The 13,621-nt window shown below is 39.6% G+C and overlaps 1 protein-coding gene across 8 annotated transcripts in view; it reads left to right on the forward strand.

The window, feature by feature from the left end:
* The window catches only part of PER2 (period circadian regulator 2), a 50,138-nt gene extending 36,901 nt beyond the window's left edge, over positions 1–13,237 (forward strand). For all 8 annotated transcript variants that reach the window (XM_075417531.1, XM_075417527.1, XM_075417530.1 and 5 more), the window contains 7 exons: positions 1,921–2,094; positions 2,360–2,620; positions 4,065–4,912; positions 7,590–7,776; positions 8,308–8,500; positions 9,524–9,674; positions 10,770–13,237. In XM_075417531.1, coding sequence (XP_075273646.1) covers positions 1,921–2,094; positions 2,360–2,620; positions 4,065–4,912; positions 7,590–7,776; positions 8,308–8,500; positions 9,524–9,674; positions 10,770–10,919 — 1,964 coding nt within the window. In that variant the 3' untranslated portion in view covers positions 10,920–13,237. The remainder of the gene's footprint in view (positions 1–1,920; positions 2,095–2,359; positions 2,621–4,064; positions 4,913–7,589; positions 7,777–8,307; positions 8,501–9,523; positions 9,675–10,769) is intronic.
* Positions 13,238–13,621: the final 384 nt, after the last annotated feature.

Genomic DNA, 13,621 nt, shown 5'->3' on the forward strand with positions numbered 1-13,621 from the left:
ACCAACTGAAGAACCTGGCAGCTAATTAATTGCAACAAAATATGCGTATTACTTCTGTTCTTTGTGGACATTAAAAAAAAAAAAATATCACGGTAAAATGCAGCATCGTGCTGCTCGGTGTGTGAGGCACAGGAGCCCATTTGAAAGGAATGTCCAGCCATGAAAATAAAGGATGAGGATTACTGAGGATAGCTATCCAAAAAGTCTGTTGTGCAGAAACGTGAACTTAATTGTGCCGGGTTTGCGTGGCCAGGTTGTGGTAGTGAAGGGGGGCTACAGGGGTGGCTTCTGTGAGAAGCTGCTAGAAGCTTCCCCTGTGTCCGATAGGGCCAGTGCCAGCCAGCTCCAAGATGGACCTGCTGCTGGCCAAGGCTGAGCCCATCAGCGACAGTGCTAGCGCCTCTGGGATAACATAGTTAAGAAGGAAAAGAAAAAAAAAAAAACCTGCATAAGAGCATTTTTTTGGCAGGAGAGAGGAGTGAGAACTCTGCAGGCACCATGGTCAGTGAAGAAAGAGGGGGAGGAGGTGCTCCAGGCGCTGGAGCAGAGGTTCCCCTCTTTCTTTCTCTGTATAGGGGCATCTGGTACCAGCACGGGTTGATTTTCTGGTTTAGCTTGAGTGCCTGTCGCCGGGGCTGGAGCAGCCACAGCGCCTGTTGGTTTGTTCTCCCCCTTTGTCCCTTGGGGGTACTGAATAGCGTTGAACAGGGCGGCTCAGTGGGCGTGGGCCAGGCCCCAGCCCATTGCAGTGATTTGGGTCTCTCTGGAATTGCCAGGGTGACAGCATACTTTTTCCAAATATTTTACTAGTCTGTCAGGTTCTGCACTTGTGGGCATCTGGTGCTCAGCCAGGCTAAACCACCAAGTTAATTTATTAGAACTTAGGTATAGTGTTTGGTATAGTCCTTGTCTGAGGGAATCAGGAGCTAAAGTGAAGAATGTAACTGTTTGGTTAGTACAAGAATTGTGAGGTTGGTACAGAACTATGCGTAAATGAGATGCTTGCTGATTCAGCCTTGTAATTATATGAGGCTGAAGGGGAATTGTCTAGTGGAGTTTCTCAAAAATCGGCCTTGGGAATGATCCTGTCTATATTTCGTTTTGAAGGTCATCAAAAGAAAGTTCTAATGCAGCTTTTAGAATCAAATTGGAAGGTATCAGTGTATATATAGGAACAAAGTGTCCTGTAGCAGGAATTGAAATGCCTGGAGAACTAGATTGGAAGAAATTGTGGAAGTAGCATCATGCAATTAGGAACACAATTTCTGCTGCCATTTGGAGTCTGTGCAGCTCTGTTTGACAGGAGAAGCTGTGGGTTCACTAGCTTTTTGGTGCACTGATGACTGAGAAAGACAAAGGCACCAGCATACTCGGGGCAGGGGGAGCAAACCTTAGGTCTTAAATGTGTGTTATGCCATGTATTGCTACTGGAGAAGGAAAGTTCCAGTGCTGCGCTATGAGGCACTGGTATGACCTCTGTTGGGTTAGTGAATGTAGCTTGCAGGTGAGAGAACTTAAATAGGTGGATGCTCAGAGCAGAGCTGTTGGGATATGCAGCTAATGACAGAGATTAGTGTACAGCAATATGGGAACTGGGTGGGACTTGATCTTAGGCTGGAAGAGGCTAGAAACTTTTTTTCCAAAATTGTGGCATGAAAGAAGAGTGAAGACCAGGAAAGTGCAAAAAGTCCTTCATTGAAAAGATTTGGTTTGGCAGTACGTGAAAGTAGAGGATTGGGTTTGGATGCTCAGAAGTTGTTCTGTTCCTAAAATGTGTCTGGTGGAATGCATGAAGTAAAATGTTCATTTTGTGTCTTGTCAAGCACAGTTTAGCCTCTACTGTTTTGCAACCCTAGCAGCCTATAACTTGTGTTCGCTCTTGTTTGTGTTCAGTTTACTGAACTTTATTTCTTTGAATAGATTCTGCTGTGTTGAAGGCATCTGGTAAATCAAATGGTCCCCCAGTGGTTGGTGCTCACTTAACATCTTTGGCTTTACCTGGCAAGCCTGAAAGTGTTGTCTCTCTCACAAGTCAGTGCAGCTATAGCAGCACCATTGTTCATGTTGGAGACAAAAAACCACAACCTGAATTAGGTATGATTTTTGCCAATAAGTTTTCTCCAAAATAGTGATTGTTAGCAAGTTTAAACTTCAGACATGTGAACAGTTAGTATCTGCTTGTGACTTACGTTTTCTTGCAGCTAAAATGTTCCTGTGGAAATGGAATAAATAGGGACAGAATTTGTATCTTAAACTTACAGTAAAATTATTACAGACTTGTAATAGCTTAAAAATGCATAAACAGAGCTTTTTTTACTTCATCTCCATTGATTTTTTTTTTTTCCTCCTATTTCTGTAGAAATGATAGAAGATGGTCCAAGTGGAGCTGAACTCTTAGATGGCCAACTTCTTGCCCCTCCATCCAGTTCTGCACATGTAAATCAAGAAAAGGAGCCATTTAAAAAACTAGGACTTACGAAGGAGGTCCTTGCAGTGCATACACAAAAGGAGGAGCAGAGCTTTTTGAATAAGTTTAAAGAAATCAAGAGATTTAATATTTTTCAGTCCCACTGCAATCACTACTTGCAAGATAAACCAAAAGGACGGCCTGGTGAACGTGGTATGGCAATAGTTTTCACGATAAAACTTGTATTTTTATAGGAAGTAAATCCTGTGGAGAGGGCACGTCCATTTTTAGCTGTATTGTGGGGCCACTGTGAATAGCGACAGTTGCATGCTATTTTTGAAGTCCACAGAAAAATTCTTTCTGATAAGTCTTGCTCAAAGATTGAGTGGAACATAGCTTTTAGTGTAATAACTGACATTTTAGTAACTAATATTTTTATTTTTATCCATTCACTATATTATTACTCTCATGCATCTGTTTTCAAGGGACAAAAACATGCTGTAGCTTGTTTGCTTTATAGTATCTATGCTTGTATTCCCTTGCTGTTCTTTTCCTTCTGTCTCTCCATCTGTCTTTTTTCAGGTGTTTGGTTTTGTTTTGTTTTCAGCCCTTTTGCTTTATATCCAGTTTCCCCCATTCTGCTGTTGTGTAATCAGTGAAACAATCTGATAATTGTTTGGTTGCCTTAAGTTAATAATGTGATCAGTGGGGTGGAAACGGTGCAGACTAGCCGTAATAGTGAGATTGTTTTGTTTGTTAGGACTAGGAACTCCAGATGGCACTTTCAGAAGCGCTTGAGACCGATCTGACTTTGTTCCCAGTTCAGTCCTGACTTGGAACAGAAGTCAGGCACTGCTAAGCATTTTTCTGCAGATTCTTATCTTTCATTTTTTATTTAAATGGGTATGCGGGTCCTTGATTTTGGAAAGCTGTTGTGGAACCCTTTAGTCCCCTTGCATTCTTTAGACTTGATAAACTTCCAACCTATCTAAACAAGCTTTGACAAACTAGAAGTTTGAGCAGATTTTAGTGCCGTAAGGTATTTTATGGATTATCTCACGTCTGTAATCAGATGAACTGACAGCCTTATCTAGGGAAGAGTTGCTTGGGTGTAGACTTCTCCTAAAATAAGGTTGTAAAGGTAGCATGCTTTTTTCTCCTCAGGAAATGCTTTTCATTACGTGTACTTTCTCTCCTTCTGTGTTTTTTTCCTCATCTCTTCAGTTACGGGCCTACATGACCTTAACTCCCTTGAAATGCTTTCAGTCATATCCCATACAGCTTTTGTTGGAGTAATTACGCTGGAGCAATTAGGAGTTTGCCTTTCTGGTAGCCACTGTTCGGCAGCTTTGTGCTGTTTGGGTGATACATGTCTGAGCCTGAATCGATCCACTGCTGCTCTCGCTCCTTCTGTGGTGTGTCAGCATGGTTTTCATGGCCCAGTTAGCTCAGCTCTTGTGCTAGAGGTAGAAGTGAATCTGCCCCCTTCCCGAATGCTTCCATTTGGGTAGGCTAAGTCCAGAACTGTGGCTTTCAGCAACTTCTAGGGATGACAAGGTGAAAGGGATACATCAGACTGCAAGTTGGATCCTTCCTGATGCCGTTGGGTTTTTTTGGTGTGTTGTTGTTGTCTGTTTTTTGTTTTTTTCCCCTGCAGGTGGTCGTGTTCAAAGAAATGGCACTTCTGGAACGGATCAGCCTTGGAAGAAAAGTGGGAAGAACAGGAAATCAAAGCGCATTAAACCACAGGAGTCTTCAGATAGTACAACTTCTGGAACTAAATTCCCCCATCGGTTCCCTCTTCAAGGTTTAAATACTACTGCTTGGTCACCATCAGACACGTCACAAGCGAGCTATTCAGCGGTGTCTTTTCCCACTGTTATGCCTGCATATCCACTTCCCGTTTTCCCAGCAGCAGGGACTGTGCCGGCAGCTCCTGAGACTTCACTCTCTGGTTTTAATCAGTTGCCAGATTCTGGAAATACGTGTCCTGTGCAGCCATCCCAGTTCTCCTCACCCCTCATGACACCTGTCGTAGCTCTTGTGCTCCCCAACTATGTCTACCCAGAGATGAACAATAACTTACCTCAGACGCTTTACCACAGCCAACCCAACTTCCCTGCCCATCCCCCTTTCTCTTCACAGACAGTGTTTCCTACACAGCCACCATTTGCTACCCCCAGCCCTTTCCCACAACAGGCGTTTTTTCCAGCGCAGCCATTCCATTATCCACCAGCAGAGAGTGAAAAGGTTCCTGTCACAGAGCCACGAAATGAGCCATCCCGTTCCTGCACTCCACAGTCAGTGGGTCCTCAAGACCAGGCTTCACCACCTCTGTTCCAGTCAAGGTGCAGTTCTCCGCTGAATCTGCTACAGTTAGAAGAAACCACAAAAACTGCTGAAAGTGGAGCTCCTGCAGGTTTACATGGAGCTTTAAGTGAGGAAGGAGCCGTAGGAAAAATCATGACAACTGATAACTGTAGTGGAAAAAAGGGTTCCTTACCGGTAAGTATGCTGACGGGTTTTATTTTGGTTTTTTTAGTGTCTTCATGTTCTTGAACATATCTGAAGTTATTAATATGTAGACATTCTTAGAATGGATGATTCCTTTCCCTCTGGCCCGTTTTCCTGTCTCTGCTACATCGTTTTCAATCCTTTCACTTGAGACCTATTTTTTTAATGATAGACAGTAATCGGTCAACATAATGCCAGGAGCTGGACTCGCAGTTGTAGTTAGTAAATTCAGGCTTCAGCAGACTGAATAAAGCTTGAAATCTAATCATTGGAATTGTCTTAACCTTTAAAGATTAAAACCACGTTGTTGTTCTTCTAAAGTTACACTAGGAAGACTGGAAATACATCCTGGAACAGGGGGCTTTTTTTTTCCACTTTTTTTAAAATATGCATATAGGTAAGCCCATTGAAAAGAACTGAAATAGATTTAAAATAATACGAGTGCTTTATTTTTAGCAAAACGCTTTGGGCTAGTGAATTTGTGTGTAGGGAGGAAACAATCTAGAAGTGGTCTGAAAGAAGCTGATTTAGAATAAAATCACATCTTTGTTTACAAACAAGCAAGTAAAGTAAAGGAAGAATGAATTATTACATGCAGACTTTGACTTTATTTTTATTTTGTTTGGTGCACTGGAACTATGCTGAACTATTCGGTAACTTCAGGTGTTTTTATTTCCTGGCTCATTCGATTGTGACAAATCAGTTTAACAAATAACCTTACAAAAACTTCGGATGTAGTAATATGTCTGTAAAGGTTTCTGTGACAGAAATATGTAGAGTAGTCTCAGTGTTTTCTGAAGGCATCGTAGAATATCTTTGTAAATGCTAAGTCACCAACACGATGGAGAACCTAAACCTTTTAGATGGGCTCTTCCCTCCCTCCTGCTTTTCTTGTGCTGTGGCTTGTAACTGGTCTCTACATCTGATGGTGCAGGTGGAAAGCAGAACTTTGATTCACTGCTGATAAAAGGAAAGCAGGCAGTGGAAGGGGTGGCTTTTATGTTTAGGCATGTCTGAGATCTAAACTACTGTAAGTAAGTGGTGAAAAGCATTGTTAGTGTTGATGCTAGCAGCTGATTAGATGACTTTCTTGGTGCAGTGAGTCTTAAGCATGTGTCCACATTGTAAGGGAGGAGGAAGGAAAAACTTCTGAAAATGCTTGTTCCTCACGCGATGGGGAACATTTGGATCTCCACGTTAAACTTTTCTTGCTGGTTAGTTTCCAGATGACTTATTTTATTTCATATCCTTGGTATTGATCCTTAAGGGGGGACAAATGGAGGGACAACAGAGAGAAATATATTTTGTTGTATTTATAGAGAAACCTCCACGCTTGATTGATACAGTGCAAAAACTTGTCGTGTTCTGTTGTTACATGCTTGATAGAATCACAGAATCACAGAATAGTAGGGGTTGGAAGGGACCTCTGTGGGTCATCTAGTCCAACCCCCCTGCCGAAGCAGGGTCACCTACAGTAGGCTGCACAGGATATCTCATGATCTTGAGAACAAATACATTTGGTTTTCATTAAATAAAAATTCTCTATCATACTAGTTGGGCAAATGCCAGTTACAGAAATTTTCAGGGATCTATGCATCCAGTGCCATATTTGGACTAATGTATTCTGTGCACTGCATCCCATCCCTGGAAACATTCACAGCCAGGTTGGACGGGGCTCTGAGCGACCTGACCCTGTTGAAGATGCCCCTGCTCACTGCAGGGGGTTGAGCTAGATGGCCTTTAAAGGTCCCTGCCAACCCAAAGCATTCTGTGATCTCTGAAAGCTTAGCTCTGTCAGGACTGCTGACGTGTGCTGTGGTATAGCAGTGCTTCTGTGACAGTCTGACTTACAACGTGCACCGAGATGCCTCTGCTGGATTAGAAGGAGCTCGATTAAAAAAACTTAACAGTAACAGTTTTGTTGGCAAATTCTTTTTAATTTCCTCAAACTGTTAGTTCCTAGTCTTTAAAAACCTGCAAAATGTAACTTTCTGTAATTTCCTCATCAATTACTGGAGAATGAGGACAATATGGGCATTTGTTCAGGAATGTTGTTATTATGTATTTTACTAAGTTCTGTCAACCTGAATTTCTAATATTTAATCTTCAAGCTGACTTGCAGTGAGGTTTTGCGTGTGTTAGAAATTAGTGTAGATAATGCTCTTTCCCTTAAATATACAACTAAATTATCTTGCCTAGGAAGCTAGCATTTGGGAAGTCCTTCCTTCTCACAGTGCGTAGTAAGTGATGGACAGTTGATGTGAAACTTTGAGGTAGGTTATAGTAGGAGCAACAGTTAGTATGTCTTAGGTGGCTTGGGTAAATTTTGATTTGTCCAGGACAGTAGGCGCTGTCAAAAATGAATAGCAAATGCCTTCCTTACTTCCTCACTAAACTATATATATATATATTTTTAAAGAGAAATTGAATTGAAATCTCAATCTAACTGAAGGACAACTTGTCTGCCTATCAGTCCACTTCATTATTCCGCAGTTGGTCTTGATGCATGTTGTTGGTGATTGTCTGTCTTTGAATAACTGTGTAAACATTTTGGAATGTAAAGTGAAATGGATTAATGCTAAATGTAAATGATTAGTAATGAAATAGCCTTGTGTTTTGGGTTTGGTTTTTTAATTTTATTTTTTTCCCTTCCCCTTCTTATCACTAGACTGAATCTCCAATGGACGCTCAAAATAGCGATGCACTCTCCATGTCTAGTGTCCTGCTTGACATTTTACTTCAAGAAGATGCGTGTTCAGGCACCGGTTCAGCTTCTTCAGGGAGCGGTGTATCTGCCGCTGCCGAGTCTCTGGGGTCGGGATCCAACGGCTGTGGCCTGTCAGGGAGCAGAACAGGTAACTCTGGCAGTGAGTACTCTCGTAGTGTTTTAGAAGAGTTGGGGCGTGAGATATTGAAAACACCACTTGAACATCAAGTGCTTTATGTAAAAATCTTTATTGTTTTTATTCCTTATTGCATAGTTTATTCTTGATTTCTTTTTTTATTACATAACATGGAAGTTTTTCTATTGTGCTTGATTTACACTGCAGAAACTTTAAAGTGTGTGTAAAGTAGCCGTTAAGATATTATGTAGGTATGACAGAATAATGAAGAGAAAATACTGTACTCCATGTTTCATTTCAGAGTTGTTAATTTAAGTAAGTTAATAATTCTGTTGAAATTTAATGGACACTTATGTTGAGAATCTGAGTTTTAAAAAATATTAATGCAGTTAGTTAGGGGTAGAAGTTTCCTCTGTTTAAAAAAATGAAATAAAATTGATTGTATTTATACTTTGTTCTCTTTAATCTTCTCTATTTTCAAAAGCATTCAGATGGTCTATGTGTTTGACAATTTATAATGAAACTTTAAATTTCTTATTAAAGGTAGTAGTGAAACTAGTCATACCAGCAAATACTTTGGAAGTATTGATTCCTCAGAAAATCATCATAAAACCAAAATGAAGGCAGAAATGGAAGAAAGCGAGCACTTCATTAAATATGTCCTTCAGGATCCTATATGGCTTTTGATGGCAAACACAGATGACACTGTTATGATGACTTACCAGATACCTTCACGGTAATTTCAGTGCCGTAGTCCTTAATGAACTGTATATACTTTGGGGGGAGCAGAGAGTAGAGAAGGAAAGCTATAAGAAACTGTGTCTCAATAACAGTAAATTGTTTTTAATGTTTAGCTCAGTGTCAAGAAGAATTCTTGCTTCCTTTATATCTTTTGTATACTACATGAGAAGTTGTGAAGGTCCTAGATTTAGAAATATCTTGGCATTTCTCAGTTCTTTGTAGCCTGAAGCGTTGATAATTATAGATGGGAATTCCAGGAGACTGTAAGAGTAGCACAGCCTGACGGAGAGAGCATAGTATGAAACAGGAGACTGTGATCAGAAGAGTTAAGCTCACTGTCAGAGTGCGATGCCCAGGAAGAGAAGTGTAAAGCCAGCCTGTGCTTAGACATGCTGTAAGGAACAGAAATGGTACTCGGTTTCTTGGAACTTGCTTTCTATCGTCATCTTTTGTGCAGGTGTGCAGCTTGTAAATGTTTGGTGTGGTGCGGGGTTTTTCTAAGTTTCTGAATCAAGGTGGGGCACTGGGGGGAGAAGAGAACTTTGGCTGCTGAAAGACAGCAGTGTTTTCTAAATCTCTCCCTCTCAGTCCTGAAGTTTAATCCGTTCTTGATGATCTTCTTGAACATATCTCACAGCTTCTGCTTTAGTATCTCATATGTGCATCTAGTGTCTGTTTTTGGTTGTCCTCCCAGTGAAGGAGAACTTGGAACTTAACTGCAGCAGCAGAGGGGAACTGGCGTTCTTGGTGGTTTCACTGGTGGTGCTGCCAAGGAAACTGTTTTCACTGATGGGATTTGGAAAGACAATGAGCCAGCAGAGATGCGTTAAAGTTGTCCATAAATGCAGAAAACTGCCAAAATAACCACACTTAATTTTCTTCCAGTGTAAACTTTGTAAGCTTAACATTCTGGAACAAAAATAGTCTTTAAAAATGTTAGTATTTGACTGTTTGACCTTATACAGGCATAGAGCCCAGAAACTGTTGAAGCTTGATTTCTAAATACATTTTATTTTAGAGATTTGGAAACAGTTTTAAAAGAAGATAAGCAGAAATTAAAGCAAATGCAGAAACTACAACCAAAATTTACAGAAGAACAAAAAAGAGAGCTTATTGAAGTTCATCCGTGGATCCAGCAAGGTGGACTGCCAAAAACTGTTGCTAATTCCGTAAGTTTAAAGCAGTCAGTTACTCTTGCATGTATAGCAGTGCTTAAACTGTTAGCTGATTGTCTTAGACTTTTCCATTCCTGTTGCTATGAGAGCTTGGTCAATTACGCAGAGGAAAAAAAACAATTCAAACTTCCAAGCAGTGGTTTCTGGCTTGATTTAATTTACCATAAGTCTTCTTTCCAACACGAAAGTCAAAGTAGTGGTGAATACAGTGTAAAAGATTTCCTTCCTATTTCTAACTTCCTGTGTACCTGTTTGGCTGTGTTCATAAAGGATGTCAGAAATTTCACTACATAAAAATCTATTTTGTGTGCAGAAGTTTGTGCCTGTTGCTTTCTAGAAAGTACAACATTAATGGGAGTACACTGTTCCTTTTTTCTGTCAGACTTTTCGTGCAGGATCATCTCTTGCCTGGATTCTACAAGTGGATTAGTGGCTTGCAAAGCAAAAAAAAGAAAAAAAAAAAACACCAAACAAAAAACCCCAAAACCAAACACCAGAACAAAGCATCCTTGCAATTTGATTTGTCTGTATTATTCACACACGAATACCTGCTTGCGTTCTCTTTTCCCTAAGTTTTCCATCGTTTATAGCTTTTTTTGCATGCAAGCTATCAAATGCAGAGGCTCTCTTTTCACACGAGTATTTCCAAAGTCAGTGTAACAGAATTGCAGTGGAATCCCACAGTGTTACTGTTACTGCAAGGTTAATACCATAGCCTGCAGCTTGTGTGAGTGTACAGTTGCTTCAGTCTGCAACTGTCACGAACGTATTAGTGCAGGGTTAGCAATCAAAGGGAGGAAAAGGTGCTTGGAAGTGCATGGGAAATGTCAGCATTATGAATGATCTATGACATAACTGCTTCCAGTAAAGTTCTCGAGTACCTGTATTGATTTACTACACGTTATAAAATGATTGTGTGGGGGAAAGCCGGGGAGTGGAATGTATCTGGTAGCTGCAGCACAGTTGTAAAGGTTCCGTTGGACTCGGGGATCCCACGCAAATGGACCGTTGTTTGGAAAAGCCGTGTGGTTTTTTTTGTTTTTCTTTGACTTATGAGTGTTTGTAAAACTTTCATTTTTTTCCTTTTAGGAATGTATTTTTTGTGAGGACAATATACAGAGTAATTTTTATACATCATATGATGAAGAAATCCATGAAATGGACCTTAATGAAATGATTGAAGACACTGGGGAAAACAACTTGGTTTCCCTGAGCCAAGTCAGTGAAGAGCAAACGTAGCCTTTGAGCCTGTCGTTTTCAAAGCTGCTTCAAAACTACAGTGATGATCCGTAAAGGTTTTTGTCTTGCATCCAGCAAGATGAATCCAGTTCATAAAAACAAAGAGTCATTTGTGAATGAATCTCTTTTTTAAATGGTGGCAATCTCTTCCCAGTAAGGACATTGTTGAAGATGGTATAGCTTTTCTTTAAAAAGAAGAAAGACTCATGTTTTGCACTTACATGCCTCAATAATTTCTTTGTAAACTACAGAAACTTTCATTGATGCCCACTGGGGTTTTTTGTAGAATGGGTTAATGAGTACTGAAAATCCCCTTACATACAGTTCTTCAAATCTCCTTTTTGGTAATGATTCAGCATTATAAATTGCAATTTTGCTTCGTGGCTCTTTAGCATTGTTCTTAATATTTGAAGTGGTCCAGCATAGTAGAAGAAATAGTCTTCAAGCAAATCAGTTTGCTCTTGCCCTTCTTATACCAGTTGATCCCATCCTCTTTGTTTCCTATAGTTTTGAATGTAAGAACCTTTTTTGTCTAAGAGAAATGTTGAGCTAATTTTGTAAGATGGTCTTTGGTTAAAATACTTGTGTGAATGTGTAAGAAAGTATAGGCAAGTGCTGACAACTTTGTAGCCTTTTATTTAAACGGACGTTGCGAGGCTATGAACTGTTTATTACCTTGATGCATCATTTCTGAGAGTTTATACACAAGAAATCTTTATGCTTAAAGATTTTTTTAAAATGAAGACCACAGAGGATGACTGCGTATGCTCCAGTGACTGTTAGACAAAGCTTGGTATAACTTTAACCTTTGTTTCTGATTTGTTCTGTCAGGAGGTTGGTCATCAGTTTTCCTGTGTGGCTAAACAAATGTCAAACCTGTAAGTGGCAAGAGAGGATTACACATTTCTTGTCATTTGAAGAGAGTTCTTATAAAAAATAAGTGATTTGAGAATAGCGTTGACTTTCACTGTGTTTGGATTGCAGAATCTCAGATTTAGTGTGGCTGGAATCCTTTGCTGTCAAGGATTTAATTTTAATGCCTCTGAGATTGTATTAACTTGAATATGTGTACTTTATGTTTTTGTGCTGTTTATGCGTGTTGGATGTGGGAAGCGAACGCGAAAGAGCAGCTTTAATATATTGATTAGTTAAGAAGGATGTTTAGCTGCAGTATTGCTAGATGCCAGCTGTAGGTCTTGGGGTGAAAAACATATGGAGAAATTCGGTTGACTTTTGTATGTTTGTCTTAAAATGTTTTTCATGGACAGCATTTTCTTTTTTATTAGGATAACGTTTCTATTCACTGAAATTTAAGGTTATTTGCATTTTATAAAAATGTTTCTCTTTGCATACAAAGAGGATGTGAAGTTAGATCTGACACCGCCAAAAACATGCAGAAGTGACTGGTATTTGCTTAGTGGAAGAAACAATTTGTGTAAAGTAATTTGTATTAATTGGACAGCGTCATGAGCAAATTTGAATTGGAGGCAAGTTCTGCACATAGTGTGAACTTGTGAAACAAGCAGAATCACGATTTAAGAAATAAGTATCTTAAATGTAGTGTGAAGCACTACCCATCAGGATCTGACTCCTGACTTTAGTAGTTTAGCGAGGTCAAACTTAAATATATGTAAATATAAACCGAATGAGAAATATTAAGATGTTGGTGTTCAAGTCCAATGTATTAAATGTTTAAATCATAAATGGAACAGCGCAGCTATACCAACGTATTAAATATATGCCATTTTTACATGTAAACACAAATAGTTTTAATTGGACCAGGGTTTGGGAGAAATAAAAGCTTTATATAAAGGTGTGCATCATAATTATACAAATTATTTTCAGGGACTTCTCAACTGCTTTGAGCTTCTTTGCTTTAGCATGCTTTTTTTTCCTGTTTGTGGGGGTTTTTTTTAATTTTTTCTTGGGTTTTTTTGGTTGTGGTTTTTTTTTTTTTTTTGTAACGACCATCTTGTAACCATAACTTAGTGAAAGGAAGAGAAAAGTATATTTAGAGCATTTTGTGGATGTGCTTACTTATGGACTTAATCTTGCATCCTTAAAGTGTTTTGCATTTACAGGGTGGTATTAAAATATTTTCCTGTAACTTTAAATCTACATGCCTCCATTTATAGATAAGATTCTGAAGCTGTCATTTTTCCAAACTGTTGTAAGATGACTTATTTGTGATGACACTTTGTCAACATGTCAACAATGTTTTCTGTACACTGTGCAATATATTTTGGTTTTGCCACTTGTGACTAATTTTTATGACTTTGCTTTTTAGAAAACTGGTAAATAAAACAGATATATTTTTAGTTGCCTTTTTGTTCCTTGAGCCTTCTACTCCACGTAAGAAAGCACAAGATACATATGTCACTGATAGCGTGTGAACCGGTATTTCACACTGAAGAACTTGCAAGCTGTGAAGTTGTTGTGGCTTACTGTCCTGAATGAAAACTGTTGCCAGCTTGTCTGACCTGTAAGTTTAGTGGCCAGGGGGAAGACTGAATCTTTATATTGACTAGTCGTTCTGAAAACGTGTGAATTGACTACCTGGAAGAGCGTATGCAGCTGGGGTCTGTGTGTTGGTTGTTCAAAACCGCCAGAAGATACATTGTCCTTCTTGCTTTGTTTAATGTCAGCTATGGAGACCTTTTCTCCTGCAGCCCTCTGTGGTTTTATACTGGTAGCTGAGAGGT

This window comes from Opisthocomus hoazin, chromosome 4, assembly GCF_030867145.1.
Source record: "Opisthocomus hoazin isolate bOpiHoa1 chromosome 4, bOpiHoa1.hap1, whole genome shotgun sequence".
Lineage (NCBI taxonomy): Eukaryota > Metazoa > Chordata > Aves > Opisthocomiformes > Opisthocomidae > Opisthocomus > Opisthocomus hoazin.